The sequence below is a fragment of the Somniosus microcephalus genome, chromosome 4 (genome assembly GCF_052327205.1).
Source record: "Somniosus microcephalus isolate GS21.2 chromosome 4, FLI_Smic_1.0, whole genome shotgun sequence".
NCBI lineage: Eukaryota > Metazoa > Chordata > Chondrichthyes > Squaliformes > Somniosidae > Somniosus > Somniosus microcephalus.
Genome location: NC_140990.1, coordinates 248,413,646 through 248,431,886, shown reverse-complemented (window position 1 = coordinate 248,431,886; position 18,241 = coordinate 248,413,646). Strand labels below are relative to the sequence as shown.

General features: G+C 42.7%; 1 protein-coding gene across 2 annotated transcripts in view; it reads left to right on the top strand.

The window, feature by feature from the left end:
- The window catches only part of scrn3 (secernin 3), a 37,416-nt gene that overhangs the window by 570 nt on the left and 18,605 nt on the right, over window positions 1–18,241 (top strand). Inside the window, exons 1-5 of one of the 2 annotated variants that reach the window (XM_085986158.1) lie at window positions 745–845; window positions 1,666–1,840; window positions 4,791–4,972; window positions 15,688–15,887; window positions 17,909–18,121. In XM_085986158.1, the coding sequence (XP_085842284.1) occupies window positions 1,667–1,840; window positions 4,791–4,972; window positions 15,688–15,887; window positions 17,909–18,121 (769 nt within the window). In that variant the 5' untranslated portion in view covers window positions 745–845; window position 1,666. Of the gene's footprint in view, window positions 1–744; window positions 846–1,665; window positions 1,841–4,790; window positions 4,973–15,687; window positions 15,888–17,908; window positions 18,122–18,241 lie in introns of those variants that run through there. The other variant, XM_085986157.1, reaches the window with a different exon arrangement.

The following is an 18,241-nucleotide window of genomic DNA, read 5'->3' as shown; positions in this document are numbered from 1 at the left end:
CAGTTTGCGTGCTGGATTCTATTTTGATTCTGAGCTGATAGTGATACTGGGTTTGAGTCAACGCCACCAGGATAAATACAACTACAACTGCTCCCCTGAGATTGTGCGTTGTATTAAATTATAATTAATTCTTATCATCGTTGAGGCACACAATGTCCAGCAAGGCCAACTAGGTAAGGACTAGGGCTTGCAATAGCTGCGAGCTGTCGGAGAAACCCTCTCCTGTGATCCTGCGCATGGTGATTTTCACCAGTAGATCCTCCAACCTGCTCACTTTTTTAATGCCGGCAATTACCAAGCATGTGCCCCCTTTTTAATGCTGCGCAACAAATAAAGACTGTAAATAAACAAAAAAAGTTTAAAGGAACCTTAACAAATTAAATTAAAATTTGGTTCCCGGTGGTGATAATGCACTCCAGTCCCTGCGGTGCCCACCGGTCGTGGAAGGCCTCGAGCGTGCCGGCGGACACTGCATGCTCAATCTCCAGGGACGCCCGGGTGCGAATGTAGCGGAAGAGAGGCAGGCAGTTGGGCCGAACGACCCCCCTCCTCCCCCAACTTGCTCACTCACCCCTTTGCACACCGGGTGACAAAAGATAAAGGGCCAGTAATTCCGGTCCCAACGCGTGAGTACGGACGGGGTACTCACGCGTGGGCCCGTTGGAAGTGCCGGATTTCAGTATGCACGGGAAACCGGCATTTCCTCCAAGGGGTTCAGAGGTCCAATGCATGCGCGCAGGACTCTGCGCGCACGCGTTGAACTTCCTTTTTGACAGGTTTGCCCGTGTGTAAGGGCCTGAACTTTTTAGACATAAAAAGGAGACGTAAGGACTTGATTCTTTAAGGTAAGTGGTCTATTATTTAAAATTATAACATTTTTTCCACAGTTTTATTGTTTTTAAGGACTTTACAGTAAGGTAAGTTTATTTTTAGACCTGATTTATTAAAAAATTATTTTTTTCAAAAATTTGATTAATTGTTTAAAGTTATTTATAGTTCATTTAATTAGTGGGATGTTTTTAAAAATTTTATTTAAAGTTTAAGTAGTGTTTTGGGTGCCCGTAGTTTTCATGAGTTTGACAGTTCTTACTATCAAACTCATGAATGAAGTTTCCCCTCCCCTGATTGGCTGCCCAGTGCTCACTTGATCCCAGCCGGCACATCGCACTAACTACGCCGCTGGATCAGGCAAGCACAGCGTGCCGACAGCTGAACCGGGCCAGTGACAGGAATTCCAAGCAGTCCCAGGCTTCAGCTGTCGGCGCGCCGGGTAAGTGTACATCGGGGGCTTGCACGCGCGGCACGCCCCCGATCCTAATTTCTGGGCCAAAGAGTGTGGGTGAAAAATGTAGCCAGATGTTGAGGTGCGAGCACACCTCTCAGGTGTTCACTTGCTGTGTAGTTTTAAAGTTTGACTTGTGTTAAGTTTTCTAATGCAGAAAAATGCAGAATTCATATTGGAAATTTATACCACAGTGATGTGAATCTCACGCATTCATAGCATCAGGCCTAGTCAAAGAAGATTTTATTGTGAGTTAAGAACCACTGATGACTCCGTTTCACTGAGAGGAGTTTTATGGAAGTTAAACCTTTAGAAAAAAGGTATTTTATTGCACTGAACAGTACACAATTACTTAAACTTTTCTTTATATTTTATTTCCCTAGTATGGCTTTCAGAAACAGGTATCCTCCAAAGTCTTGTGACACATTTGTGGCTTTGCCTCCAGCAACTGTTGATAATCAGATAATTTTTGGAAAGAACTCAGACAGGCCTTCTGATGAAGTCCAGGAAGTTGTATTCTTTCCTGCAGCAACCTATCAACCAGGAGATAAAGTTGAGGTGAAAGATTTCTACCCTTTTTGATCAGAAATTCATTATTAAGTCTTGCCAACATTGTTTTAAAAAGTGTAGAAAAGTAAAAAATTACTTAAAATGTTATGTTATAAAATTGTAAATAGCATTTTATTAATAAATAACATGGATTTAATTTTTTTAAATTCGCCTATATGTAGATTTATAACTTTAAATAGTAATGGAAGAATGCTACCGCATTCTGTTCTGAAGCTTTTTATCGCAACAGTATTAGTTTTCCAACAACCAGCTCTTACTTAACAGGAGTGTTCTTTCTGCTTGTTATTACCCTTGTTGGTAACAGAACCAAAACATTGATCATACATAGTTTTACATTGATATTTAGCTATATATTTTTAAATAGAGCCTAGGAGTGTACAGGACTAGAAAATACAATGTAGTCTTATCTGGCTGGTCCCCAAAACTATTTCCTTTCAATTGCCTATTTCCTAAAATATCTGTTCATTTTTTCCAAGCTTTCTGCCTCTATTGCTGTCCTGGGCAGTCTATTCCACATGTTCATCACTGTTTGTGTAAACTTAGTTCAATCTAAACCTTCTGTGCATCTTTCCTCTTCTAAGCTCTCTTCTCTTCTAAGTTAGAGCCCATGTCTCCAGTTCTAGAACTTGTAATTAAGGGGATCATGGAGCTGAATTTAGCTATTTGTTCATGTGGCACCTTAAAAATACTATAATATTTGTTGCCAAGATAATTATAGTATGTGCTTCAAGCATACACCACTAGCTCCTTGCTGAGAAACTCAAGTCCGTTTACTACCTGACCCAAGTAACTATAATCAAGTTCTACTTTCAAGTAGAGTAACCTGTAAAATGCAGAACAGTAATAACAACAAAATACTTCAATAAGAAAGACACTTAAGCAGAAAAATAGTAATACTAAATAAATATTTACTGATTCAAAGTTAAAGCAGCACTATATAATGTGTGTTGAGTCAACGCAGCAGAGAAAACTAGAAATTTAAACAAAATACAGTATTCAATGGAAAACAAAACCTCTGTCCAGCACAGTAGGTCCACATATGCCATGCACCATTCTTGAGATGAGGGCAGCATGGAACTTGGTCTTCAGTCTCTGCTTAAAGCCATTTTGTAACTAGCTTCTGAGAGAAATGTAAACACTATTCTTTTCTCTAAGTCTCTTCCAGCTGCCTCTTCTAACTGCTTAGGTAGAAATGGGAGCTTTCTGTGTAGAATATCATGGGACCAAACCCACACCTTACCAATTCAGGCACTACATACTGACATGTCAACCTCCTTTCTTGCCATACCATTTGCTCTGGTGTTTTAAGGACCAGCCACTGCTAAAGTCTAAGAGTTATTTTGCTTTTCTTTTATGGTTTAGATACACTACTGTTTTTGTTTGTACTTTTCTGTAGCTTTTTTTTATTGAATTCTCAGTGCATTGAAACGTATAATATTAGGAAGCTATTATACATTTTGATTGTTTGTGGGAGGAGTGCATTGATGCATCCAGTCAGGATTGTGCTTGCATTGGAAACAGTGCAGGTTAGGGGATGAGGCAACTTGCTTGATACTGGTTTCTGGGGATTATTTAAGATCCAGTGACAGGGGAAGACCCTGAACCCTAGCACCTTCTCCCAGCTAGCAACCACCACCACCACTTTTTCCCTAAGTTTCGTCTGCCAGCATCTCCTTTCCTGCTAAACTGTCAGTTTAGCTCAGTTGGTAGCACTCGCCACAGAGTCAAAAGCTTGTTGTTTCAAGCCCCATTTCAGAGTACATAATCTAGGCTGACACTTCTGTACAGTACTGAGGGAGTGTTGCACTGTTGGAGGTGCCATCTTTTGCATGATGTGATAAACCGAGGCCCCGTCTGCCTGTTCGGGTGGATGTCATCCCTGCAAGGATGTTGATGGCATTTTGCTTCAGGTGAAGGCCATCCCTTCAGTATAGCATTTCCTTGTTCCAGATCTTGCTCCAATACTCCCAAGAATGTAAACTATCACTCCTGTACTAGCCCTGCAGCCACACTTTCCTAATCTTCTCCTTAACTGTCCAGTGTGTGCATAGGAAGCAATTTAGAGTTTACCACCCTTGACGTTTTGTTTATTATTATAATGCCAAACTCCTTAAACCTCCACTCCAAGACCTCAAATGTACTTGTATCTATGTCATTGGTTCCAAGATGGACTATTTTTAGCTGCTTTCTACCCATTCCATGATGTCCTTTAGCCTGGCACCAGAAAAGCAACTTACCATTTGGGACTCCTAGTCATAACTGCAAAAAAAGGCCATCTATACCCCTAATTGTAGAATTGTCCTGCTTCTTCCACTCTCCTATTCTTGTAGTCTGTTTGCCTTTTATTCCTGTCCCTTGCTTTATAGTGCCGCAGTGTTAAATACATAGAAGTACACATAAGTTACAGCATGAAACAGGTCATTCAGCCCAACCAGTTTGTTTCAGCGTTTACTGTCCGCACGAGTAGTGTTGCTCAGGACTACCTTCGTCCGGGTTGCTGTAATGATCCATCTCATGCTTGTCCCACACTAATTATCTGTTGGCCAGTTTTAGTAACTCCAGGGTTCTCTAAATCTGAGAGTCTTGTATCCCTTTGCTCAGTAACTCCAACTTCTTATTCTCTCTAATGCTGTGGAGACTAATTTTCCAATATTTGGTGCAAATGTGCTTGGATCTGCTCAGGATCCATGATGGCCCACATATCGCATTCCACACACATCACAAAGGTTCTCTGCACTGCCTTCTTTTGTGTCTTAAATGTAGTACAAAACTCTCACCAGAATTAAACTCCTCTTACACAATTTACAAATGTATTTTAGTAAAATACTAAAAAAAACATCAAAATGAAAAACCATTCATCGGTAATCTGTTCTACACCATGTTGAGTCATGCTGCGAGGATGTGATGAATTAAGATCATTTCATTATTTACTTTTCAGTGCACATATATAAAGATTGATCAGGTTGGAAAGACACATGGTGTTGTTCTTAGCCGACCAGCTTGGTTATGGGGGGCTGAAATGGGAGCTAATGAACATGGAGTATGTATCGGCAATGAAGCAGTCTGGGGAAAAGCTGAGCCCAATGACAAAGAAGCTCTTCTGGGCATGGATTTAGTCAGGTTTGACTTATTTTATTTTACTACAAGTTGACTGATTTTTTTGAAGAGAAGCTGGCAGTATATATACTTCCTGTAACACTTTCCTGTCACTGCTGTCTGTCATGTTTTTCTTTTATCTTCCAGCAGGATTTAAGTTATCCATTCATCTTGCTTCCTCTGAGCTTTCCAAGGTTGGCCTTCCCAATGTGAAAGTGATGCTGTTGCTTACTGTAGACCTTACAGCTGTGTTTCCAAAATAGGTGGCATGTTGGTACTGTTCTCCACAGCACCACCCACCTTAGAGTTCCTAAAGTTGAGCCACAAGTCCAATGATGCCTCACTTCTCCCTCTTCATGATCCAGTGCAACCTCACCAACCTCCCAGAGTGGCAAAAGCCATGTACCCAACCTCTACGTTCTTTTGAGGGTAGCTCAGGGTCTGCTTGTGGTGGGGGGAGGGACTAGTCACAGGGATGAGGAGAATTGTTCAGAGCAATGTGCCCTAGGGAAACCTGTAATTTAAAATAAAATCAAGTATTGATTAAGATGCAGCTTCACTATCAAGGGCAGAATATAGATCATGATGTAAGGACCAAATACAATCAGGTCCATCTGTGACCTATGCAAAGCCACTAGTTTTATATTTTTATGTCAGAAACTTTTGTATGTTTAAGGATCTGGTCATGGTAACTTGTGAATATATTTCTACTTAAGACAACATGAGTAGGTGTGCAAGTGATAAGTATCATTCTGGAAGATTCAGTTTTCCTATCTCTCTCACTGTGTGCAGGGCAGAGAGGTAGCTTCCATAAGTCGCCTGAGTCTCCTGTAAACTGAAACCTGTATCTTGTATGTGAGTAGGATAGCATGCTGTGGGACTAATAATTACCTAAATTACAGTATAATGCACCAGAGATGAGCATGTTAGGTAACATGTTCTCCTGTCTTCTCTGAAAAGCAGCAAATGTCATACTTTCAGATCATATGCTTAGCTGGTTCTGATTATTAAAACGAATTTATTTGCAACTAAGATAATACACAGAATTAGTAAGTCACAACAGGAAACTGGTAGTACAATTGAATTGGTCCACGGGCTTTAAAATACCCCCTTTAGGATGTTTTCTTACATAGTCCAGTAATCTGTAAGATTTCGGATAGAACAATTTTTTGTGGCGCTTTCAATGCCATTGTCTTTGATGCCCGCCGCAAACTCCATTGTTCTCCCTGGCCACTGTCTGAGGCTGAACCAGACTGTTTGCAACCTTGGCATCCTGCTTGACCCTGAGCTGAGCTTCCAACTCCATATCCTTTCCATCACCAAGACCGCCTACTTCCACCTCTAACACCGTACGTCTCCGCCCCGCCTCAGCTCACAGAAACATAGACAAATAGGAGCAGGAGTAGGCCATTCGAGCCTGCTCCGCCATTCACTATGATCATGGCTGATCCTCTATCTCAATACTATATTCCTGCTCTTTCCCCATACCCCTTGATGCCTTTTGTGTCTAGAAATCTATCTATCTCCTTCTTAAATATATTCAGTGACTTGGCCTCCACAGCCTTCTGTGGTAGAGAATTCCACAGGTTCACCACCCTCTGAGTGAAGAAATTTCTCCTCATCTCAGTCCTAAATGTCCTACCCCGTATCCTGAGACTGTGACCCCTTGTTCTAGACCCCCCAGCCAGGGGAAACAATCTCCCTGCATCCAGTCTGTCTAGCCCTGTCAGAATTTTATACGTTTCAATGAGATCCCCTCTCATTCTTCTAAACTCTAGTGAATACAGGCCTAGTCGACCCAATCTCTCCTCATACAACAGTCCTGCCATCCCAGGAATCAGTCTGGTGAACCTTCGCTGCACTCCCTCTATGGCAAGTATATCCTTTCTTAGGTAAGGAGACCAAAACTGCACACAGTACTCCAGGTGTGGTCTCACCAGGGCCCTGTATAACTGTAGTAAGACATCCTTGCTCATGGACTCAAATCCTCTTGCAATGAAGGCCAACATATTATTTGCCTTCCTAACTGCTTGCTGCACCTGCATGTTTGCTTTCAGTGACTGGTGTACAAGGACACCCAGGTCCCTCTGTACATCAACATTTCCCAATTCTATCACCATTTAAATAACACCCTGCCTTTCTGTTTTTCCTACCGAAGTGGATAACTTCACATTTATCCACGTTATACTGCATCTGCCATGTATTTGCCCACTCATTCAACTTGTCTAAATTGCCTTGAAGCCTCTGCATCCTCCTCACAACTCACAATCCCACCTAGTTTCGTGTCGTCAGCAAACTTGGAAATATTACATTTGGTTCCCTCATCCAAATCATTTATATATATACTAGCTGGGGAGCCCCGCGTTGCGAGGGCAATTTTGGGGTGCTTGGTCTCCCTGCCCTTGTGTGTCCCCCCTCTCCCTGTCATGTCCTCTCCCTGTCCTATCCCTCCCTCCCCTCCCCTCTCTCCCTCCCCTCCTCTCCCTCCCTCCCCTCCCCTGTCTCCCTCCCTCCCTCCGCTCCCCCACTCCCCTCTGTCCCTCTGTCCGGCCCCTCCCCCTGCCTAGCGCCTGAGGTCCGGTGCCGTTGCGATAGCGGCCGTGCGGGGCCTAGCGCTTAAGGCGCGGTCGGGTTCTGAGGCCGGGACGGACCGGAGCTGAGGTCCCCCGCGTATCGCGCGGCTGATGGACGGCCGCTGCGGGCGGCGCGGGGCGGCCCGCGGGGAGCAGGCAAGGGCGGCTTGGCGGCCGTTAGCGAGCGGGAAACTTCGGGCGGCCCGCCCGCGCTCCGTCCGCGACACCGTGAAACCTGAGAGGGGGAAGTAGAGAGAGACAGAGAGGGAAGAGGAGAAGGGGAGAGAGAGGAGAGAGGGAAGAGGAGAAGGAGAGAGAGGGAAGAGGAGAAGGAGAGAGAGAGAGAGGGAAATTTTTTGAGCTTCAGGCCCCGAGTCCCCCCTGCGCGAGGGTGAGGGGGGGGTTGCTAAACACAATATAAAACTCAAATAAATTGTTAATTAATTCCCTAACACATAATTCAAATATTTACCTTACTTCCCTAACACACTGAAAGTGTGGGGGGAAAAATCGTGAAAAATCAAGATGGCGGCCACTCACCTCGGCTCAGAAGGATAAGGCCCGCCCACACACGCACCGATTGGTCGACCGGTCAGGTCACCGAAGCGTAGGATTGGTCAATCGTCGAGTCACTCGACACTCAACTGTAGGAAGGAACCCGCCGTCCGATTGGTCGACCTCGACGTCACACGGTCGCTAATGAGATGCTAATGAGCGGAAGGCTGAACGTTTTTCGGATACCGCGGGCGGGATTTTTGTGCGGCCGAAACGTAAATACGCCTATGACCGGTCCGGAATCGCAAGCTTTCTTTTGAGGCGACGCGCGCGTCGGTACGCTCTGTAACTTTCAAACGTATAGAGAACGGACGGACAGACAGACACATCGGGACAGACAGACATCGGGACAGACAGAAGAGCTCTTTTATATATATTGTGAATAGCTTGGGCCCAAGCACTGATCCCTGCGGTACCCCACTAGTCACCACCTGCCAACCTGAAAAAGACCCATTTATTCCTACTCTCTGTTTCCTGTCTGTTAACCAATTTTCAATCCATGCCAGTATATTACCCCCAATCCCATGTGCTTTAATTTTGCACACTAACCTCTTACGTGGGACTTTATCAAAGGCCTTCTGAAAATCCAAATACACCACATCCACTGGTTCTCCCTTATCTAGTCTACCAGTTACATCCTCAAAAAACTCCAGTAGGTTTGTCAAACATGATTTCCCTTTCATAAATCCATGTTGACTGTCTAATCCCGTTGATATTTTCTAAGTGTCCTGTTATCACCTCCTTTATAACAGACTCTAGCATTTTCCCTACTACTGATGTTAGGTTAACTGGTCTGCAATTCTCTGTTTTCTCTCTCCTTCCTTTTTTAAACGGGGTTACATTTGACACCCTCCAATCTGCAGGAACTGTTCCATAATCTATAGAATTTTGGAAGATGACAACCACTGCATCCACTATTTCCATGGCTAACTCTTTTCGTACTCTGGGATGCAGATTATCAGGCCCTGGGGATTTATCGGCTTTTAGTCCCATTAATTTCTCTAGCACTTTTTTTACTAATACTAATTTCCTTTAATTCTTCCTTCTCACTAGACCCTTGGTTCCCTAGCATTTCTGGGAACTTATTTATGTCCTCTTCTGTGAAGACAGAACTAAAGTATTTGTTTAATTGCTCAGCCATTTCCTTGTTCCCCATTATAAATTCTGCTGTTGAAACTCTCATCCATGCCTTTGTTACCTCTAGACTCAATGATTCCAACGCTCTTTTGGCTGGCCTCCCACCTTGCACCCTCTATAGTGGAGCTCATCCAAAACTCTGCTGCCCGTATCCTAACTCCCACCAAGTGCCATTCACGCATTACCTCTGTGCATGCTGATCTACATTGGCTCCCGGTCCCACAATGCCTCGATTTTAAAATTCTCATCCTTGTCTTCAAAGCCCTCCATGGCGTCGCGCCTTCCTATTTCTGTAACCTCATCCAGCCCTACAACCCTCCGAGATTTCTGCTTCTCCAATTTTGGCCTCTTGTGCATCCCCGATTTTTAATCACTCCACCGTTTATGGACGTACTTTCAGATGCTAGACCCTAAGCTCTCGAGCTGTCGAATTCCTTCCCTAAACCTCACCGCCTCTCTACCTCTCTCTCCTTTAAGATGCTCCTTTAAAATCTACCTCCATGGCTAAGCTTTTAGTCACCTGTCCTAATATTTCCTTATGTGGCTCGGTGTCAGATTTTGTTAGATAATGCTCCTGTGAAGCACCTTGGGATGTTTTACTACTTTAAAAACAGTATATAAATGCAAGTTGTTGCATTGTAATATGTGAGTGACGCTGTTCCTATGTCAACCTCGAGTTCAGCTTCAAAAGTGTATTAAACTGAACCAAAGGTATTGAGAAAAGGTTCCAGCATATATTCCAGACCCAAAGACCTCTGAATAAAGAGCTGTTATTTAATAAATACATTTCAAAGTCACAGTGGTAGGACCTATTTGCATTCATTGCTAATGAGAAATACTTTGTTCAGGTTTAATTTGTCCACATATAATTTGATTAGTCTCTGGGGGAGAAATTCCCTACCTTAGCGCCACCCGTTAGCATGGCGTAATGCCAGCTGGTAGCGGGTCCTGCAGTGTCCTCCATTTTCATCATCCCGGGGTTAAGCTGCCAGTAAGTAGCATCTCCCTGAAAAGAAAAATGGGGCTGTGGTGACGGTGTGCAACGCCGACTTAATGTCACCAGGGCGAACTTTGACCCTAGCACTGAGTCCTAAGCACACCAGGTAAACCCAGCATGCAAGCAGACTGACGGGCACTGTCAGCACCTCTTAAAGGGACACACACATCTTTCAGGTAAGTTTGCATTTAAGCTTTTGGACAGGGTTTTTTGATTTTATTGAAGTAGTGGCTTGCTGCAATACATGTTAAAGAGTTTTTTTAAGTGTGTAGGGAGTGTTGCTGGATGCTTGAAAGGCCTCGGATGGTAAAGGAAGGCCTCTGAGAAGACAGAAAATGCTGTAAATACTCAGCAGGTCAGGCAACATCCGTGGAGAGAGAAACAGAGTTCACATCTCGGGTCAAGATGCTGCCCAACCTGCTGAGTATTTCTAGTATTTTATGCTGTCATTTCAGATTTGCAGCATCTACTCACAGAGGGAAGAGGAGAAAGCCGAAGGAAGGATGCAACCCAGACAGCCCCTTTCTGGCCGGGATATCTGGAATGGAATCTTCCGCCTGCAGTCCCAGTGACCACAACACCAATTCCCCTTTCAACATTAGCCCCACACCTTCCCGCTGCTACTGACCATTACAGTGTCGTCCTCTTGGCCACAATGCTGCAATAAAAGCCATCACCATGCAAACTTCCCAATCCAACTTTATACATCTATCAATCTAATATGACATCAAGAAATCAACTCATCCCCCTTATGCATTCCCTTGGTGACTGTCTTGTGTGTGCCTTTGCCTATCCTACTGATGTCACGCAGTGCTAGCTACCCCAGTGGCTGCAGCATGGCTGGTGGAAAGCTGCTGACTTTCAGTGGGAGACACTGCAAATGGCCTTGCTGGTCGACCTTGAGGAGCTGGTGGCTGGGAGTGTCAAATCGAGTGACTGTGTTTCTTCTTCTTCTTCTTCACTGTCCTCCCTCTTCTTGGCCAACCACTGGGTGGGCAGGCTGCATTTCTTGGGTGTGTGAAATGAGGAAGGCACAAGGGTGGAGTGAGAGGAGGGCTGGAAAGCAAGAGGTGCATGCCAGAAGGTGGATAACGTATGAGGATCCCAGCATCTTGTATCCTTTCTACCCTGCCACTGGCTAAGGGCTCAGCCATGCCCCTGCCAAGAATGGCCTGCACCATCTCCTCCAAGTGGGTGAGGTGAGGCCAGGAATGGGAGATGTGCCTTGTGATTGGTACAGATTGTTGGTAGGTGAGTGGTTGGAGGGGGGAGTCATGCATTGAGTAGTGTGTGGGGCTAGTGATTCAGTTGGTAGGAGATGGCTTTTGAAGATGTATTCACTGACCTTGGCCAGTGGTCTGAGGTCATGAAGCTTCTTTGGGCATTGGAGCAGGTGGTGAGGGTGGCAGTGATGACCTCGGTGATGTGGTCCCATCCTTCTTTCTGGAGGGCCTCCTGACCCCTGTGGCACAAAGCTGGAGTGGTCCGTGCGAGACCCTGGGTGCCCCTTCCCTGGCTTACTGAGCCATTTGTGTTGGTGCTGAAGCACTTTTCCCATTTTTTGAGGTTTGGAAGGGAACTGAAGACTCCTATTTGGGACTTTTTAACACTTTTTTGAATGGCTGTAATGGCTGAAAAATGCATTTTTTCACTTGATTTAAATTTGTATTCATTCTGAACGCATTGCCCATTTAATTCATAGCCCTTTTAATTGCCCACAATTCATTGCAAACTCCACAGCCTCACTCCCAGAGGCTGTAAGAAGTTGCAACGTCACTTCAGGACGGGAACTTTGGGTTGGATGCCGCCACTAATGCCACCAGGAAGGCGTTCCATGGTAAATTAGCGCTGCGCTGCAAATCTTCAGCCTGGTAGCGCGGCAGCCATTTTCAGCGGCTGTAAATCTGAGGCCACGGTGACATTGATAGGTTTCTGTTGATGCACAATTTCTAGGCCTTTGTATCTTGACTAATTTACGGTCAAACTGGATTATTGCCTGAGCCACGTGCAAATTGGCATAGAAGCAGATAGATCAGGAGAATCAACATGTGGCTAAAGGGCTGGTGTGGGAAAGAGGGGTTCCTTTTCATGGGACACTGGCACCAGTTCTGGGACAGGAAGGAGCAGTACCGATGGGACGGGTTCCACCTGAACTGGGATGGGACTCATGTTATAGCGGAAAGGGTAAATAGGGAGGTGGCAAAAGCTTTAAACTAGTAAGAAGGGGGAAGGGATCTACAAGAAATGTAAGCAACCTAAATATAAATAAAACAGGAAAAGTGAGCATAGGAAAGAATAAAGTAAGGGAGGACATTGTCGGTAAGGGAGCAAATAGAGTTATAGAACAGGAGTCTAAAAGATGGTTGAACATAAAGTGAGAGGAGCTGGAGGCAAGCATGCGTTGGGAGGAACCAGACATAGTAGGGATTACTGAGACATGGCTACAGAAAAATCAGGACTGGGAATTAAACATCTTTAGAAAAGATAGAAGTGGAAAAAGGGGAGGTGGAGTAGCTGTACTTATTAGGGATAATGTAATGACAGTAGAAAAAAGGGACGTAGATATCAGCAAGACAATAATAGAATCCATATGGAGAGAGATAAAAGATAATAAAGGATCTATCACACTAATAGTCATAGTCTACAGACCACCTAATAGTGGAAGGGAGGTGGAGGAAGAAATATGCAGACAAATTTGAGAAATGAGTAAAAAACATAGCATAATAATTATGGGGGATTTCAACTACCCCAATATTATTTGTACAGAAGAGGTAGGTAAAGGGGATAAGGGAATGGAGTTCCTACAATGTCTACAGGACTCCTTTCTAACCCAATATGTAAAAAGCCCAACAAGGGAGGATTCGCTATTGGATCTAGTTATGGGGAATGATCCGGATCTAGTTATGGGGAATGAGCCAGAGCAGATAAGAGAAGTAAAAGTAGGGGAACATATGGGCAACAGTGACCATAATATAATATGCTTTAAGATGATAATAGAGAAGGACATAAGTATGACAAAAAACAGGTTAATTGATTGGAGAAAAGCTGATTTTGAGGGGCTGAGAATAGAACTTGGGAAGATAAAATGGGCAACGACAATGGGAAACATTTAAAACAGTGTTCAACAGAGTGCAGGAAAAATATATTCCACTAAAAGGAAAGAAACTAAACACTAATGAGACTCCATGGATGAATAAAGACAAGGAAACAATTGAGGATAAGCAAAGAGGCATACATTAAGTACATAGACAACAGAGGAGTGCATGATAACAGAATACAAAGGGATTAGGAGAGAAGTCAAAAAACAATTAGGAAGGCAAAGAGGAACTATAAAATTAAATTATCAAGGAACCTAAAACAAAATAGTAAAATATTTTACAGGCACATCAATTTAAAAAAAAAAGGAAGGTTAGGATGGGAATAGGGCCATTAAGGGATAGACAGGACAATACCACAGGTAACGATAGGGAGGTGGCAGAAATATTAAATCATTATTTTGCTTCAGTATTTACAAGGGAGATAGGACAGGTGGACATGACATTGGATGATGAGATGAGTAATGAGATAAGTGCATTTAAAATAAAAAAGGGGATATTAAATAAACTAATCAAACTCAGAGGATAAACCCCATGTCCGGATGGATTGCACCCATGCATTTTAAAAGAATCTAGGGAAGAGATAGCAGAGGCATTACTACACATATTTAATAATTTGTTAGAAAAAGGTGTAGTGCCAGAGGACTGGCGGATAGCTAAAGTATAATACCTATATTTAAGAACGGGGATAGAACATGTCCAGGGATCAGTCACCAGTGGTAGGAAATATAATGGAATCCCTACTAAAGGAGAGAATAGAAGAACATCTAGAAACAAAAAGTATAATAATGAATAGTCAGCAGGGATTTCAAAAGGGAAAATCTTGCTTGACCAACCTTATTGAATTTTTGAAGAGGTAACCGAGAGAGTAGACAATGGTAATGCAGTAGCTGTAATTTATCTAGATTTTCAAAAGGCCTTCGATAAGGGACCCCATAATAGATTAATGAACAAGGTCAGAGAATGCGGAGTCAGGGGACAAGTAGCAGAATGGATTGCTAGCTGGCTTCAAGACAGAAAGCCGAGAGTGGGAGTAAAGGGTAGCTATTCACAGTGGCAGAAGGTGGGTAGTGGTGTTCCACAAGGATCAGTGCTGGGACCACTGCTGTTGACAATTTACATTAATGATTTAGACTTTGGAATCAAAAACACAATTTCTAAATTTGTGGATGATACCAAATTGCGGGGTGGGGGGGGATAGTCAATACTGAGGAGGACTGCAACAAATTACAGGAGGACATTAATAAACTTTCAGAATGGGCAAATAATTGGCAAACACAGATAAATGTGAGGTATTACATTTTGGTAGGAAGAATAGGGAGGTCACATCACTTGGAGGGCGAGTGTCTAGGTGAGTTAGAGGAACAAAGGGATCTCGGAGTACAAATACACACATCACAAAGTTTCAACACAGGTTAGCAAGGCCATAAAAAAAGCAAAATGAGCACTAGGGTTTATTTCTAGAGGGATAGAATTGAAAAGTAAGGAAGTTATGCTAAACCTGTACCGAACCTTGGTTAGACCACACTTGGAGTACTGTATGCAGTTCTGGTCGCCATATTATAAAAATGATATAGAGGCACTGGAGAGGGTACAGAGAAGATTTACAAGGATGATACCAGAAATGCGAGGGTATACATATCAGGAAAGGATGAACCGGCTGGGTCTCTTTTTCTTCTTGGAAAAAAGAAGGCTGAGGGGTGACCTAATAGAGGTCTTTAAAATTCTGAGGTTTTGATGAAGTGGATACAGAGAGAATGTTTCCACTTGTGGGGAAGAACATAACTAGAGGCCATTAATATAAGATAGTCACCAAGAAATCCAAAAGGGAATTCAGAAGAAACTTCTTTACCCAAAGAGTGGTGAGAATGTGGAACTCGCCACCACAGGGAGTGGTTGAAGCATATAGTATAGATGCATTTAAGGGGAGGCTGGACAAGCATATGAGGGAGAAGGGAATAGAGGGATAGATTTAGATGAGAAAAGATGGGAGGAGGCTCGAGTGGAGCATAAACGCCGGCATGGACTGGTTGGGCCGAATAGCCTGTTTCTGTGCCATATATCCTATGTAATCCAAAAAACCTGGTCTGAGTCTCTCAGACAAATGGGTTCCTATCTCCATTTTGAAGTTTGGTAGGGAAAGATTGCTTCTATTTTAATTCTAGTTATTTAAAAATTGTATGACATAAAATACAGAAAATTGGCATTTTGTCATAATTTCTTTGTTCACTATTTTAACCCATATGGCCTTTTCAGAATATTCATCACATTATTATGTTATAGACTGATTTGAATCTTGGATGTTTGGATTATTAGGACATATTATTACAAGCATAATTTATCTTGGAAATAATTACATTTGGGTTATGAACATTGTTCTAGACTTGGCCTTGAACGATCTGAAACAGCTGAGGAGGCAGTTGACACCCTTGCTGATCTGCTGGAGAAACATGGACAGGGTGGAAATTGTATGGAAGATGAAGTTACATTTACCTATCACAACAGCTTTTTGATTGCTGACAAGAAGGAAGCCTGGATTTTAGAAACTGTTGGTAAATACTGGGCAGCAGAAAAAATTGAAGGTACGTACAGATATTTGCCCGGATTTTGCCATCAGCGGCGAAAGGACAGTGTTCACCGCTGACTTCGAAAAAAGTTGCCCACAAAGATTTAGTGGGCTCTAGAGCGTAGATTTCCTCTATTCCAACGTCACTTTGAATTTGGTGGCTTCTATAGGGGATCTTTGGCATCCAGCAACAGGGCAGGCAGCAGGCAGGCTGATAGGCCAATCAGATTGAAGAATTCTCACACAAAGCAGGAAGTAAAAAGCATGGAATATAATTCACATTGTAATCATTTTACAGAAAGCAAAATAAAGATTGGGACATATACTTGTGATTATGGGAGAAGCTGATATATCATAAACAAACTTTTTTTTTATTATGTTAAAATCATGCATTTTTAAATGTTCTTCTGAGGGAATGAGACTCCACACTTGTAAAATTAGTATTTCAGGGCCGGAGAGGTTGTTCAGCATAATTATGACTTAGTACGCCATTAAAAACTCAGTTACTTCTGATTGAACAAGACTTAACATTTTCATTGTTTTTTACAGCGAAGATAGTTTGTAAAAAGTTGAAGTTCACATCAAATCACTGATTGTGTTGATTGCATCTGCAAAGACTGCAACAGCGCACCCTGTGGAGGAGCAAGGTATCACTGACAGCAACTTTCGGATTTCCGCGTTTAACTGCGCATGTGCGGACGCCAGAAGTTGCTGTCAATTTTACACAGTAATGACGGTGAGCGCTGGCAGTTTCACTGTCATTGCAACTGCAAATTCCGGGCCGTTACATTATCAGTCTGATTTTGGGCCAGAATTTACGGTGTCTTCGACGGCGTGCGCTCAGCGTATGCCATTGTAATCCTTCTGAAAGACCCCACAAGTTCCGGGTTTCCACATGCGCAAAAACCCGGACTGGAAATCACTTTCGCTGGCGCAGAGTTGGACTATTTGCCCAGCAATTGCCTATGAAACTCTTACAGCTGGTTAAAAATCTTAAATTAAAAAATTTAAAATTAAAAAAGATGGACAAACACTTAAAATTAGTTTATGCAAATATTGGCCCAGATTAAAATGTTAAATTTGGTGTAATGAAGGGACTTTTAATTAAATTTGAAAATCAGAACTTTTATATTTATTAGAATTGTCTAAATTGTTTAATTATTTGGGAATTCCATTGCATGTCATTAGGGGATTCCGTTCAGAAAGGACTGCAATGGAATCCTCCTTTCTCATTGGAGGACCTGGCCCACGTGATCCCAGGGATGCTTCCAAACTGTGTGTGCCCCTGGGATCCGTGGGCCTTTACGCAGGAGTACGCATAGAGGCCCAGGACCCGAACTCTCCATAGCTTTGTAACCTTAAAGTAAGTTTGTAGATGTTTCGCAGGTCGGAGGCGTACTCTAGAGGTATGACTCTGACCGCAAATTCAGGGCCAATGGCAATAAGCATTTACTTTTTAAAGTAAAACTGAAACAGCTACAGTTGCTGAATTAAGTTCTGATACAGCTGACACCTTACAGTTAGTTGCTTTAAAGATGATTTAAATTATGTGTATCAGAACTTTCGCAATAAAGTAGCCTTGTTAAATGTTACTTGTGGGGGAAAAACAGCAATTAACAGGTGTCTCTGTTAGTCTGGTGTAATTCACACGTTAAATATTAAAATACTTCAGATCGTTTATTGGCAGGTGTATAGAAGGGTGTCAGTGGGAAATCCAATGGATGGGAACCCGGCAGGGAATGTCCCTGTCCAGTTTTGTGCCCAGAAATCGATGGAAGGGAAGCAGAAAATCCCAATCTACAAAAAGGAGTAAAGTCAGCAACTCTAAATTTGTAGATGTTGATTTTTGTTGGGATGTCATAATAGTAATTTATTGATTACTAGGTCTACAGTCATCATAATTATAAAACAGGCATTGGAAAGTAATGTTAACTGTGATATACATTTTGCTAGGCTGTTGTATGTTATAAAATTAATCATTAACAGTAAACAATGACAACTTGCATAATTTGTGACTTTTTTTGTTCTTATACTTAGAAGGGGTGCGGAATATTTCCAACCAGCTTTCCATAACAACAAAGATTAATAAAGAGCACCCAGAAATGAGGAGTTACGCAAAGAGTCAAGGCTGGTGGGATGGTAAACTAGAGTTCAATTTCACTGGTGTGTATTCCTATCAGGACACTGCTAGAATGAATGAATCCGGTAACCGATATTGTACTGGCCGCCAGCTTCTTAATAAGCATAAAGGTAATTAACAAACAAGAAAATTAACATTGAAATAGGTCAATGATGCATAGATTACTTAATTAATATATTCTCTTAACACTCTTCTAATTTTATAAAAGAGAGTATAGCTTTGAGTTGTAG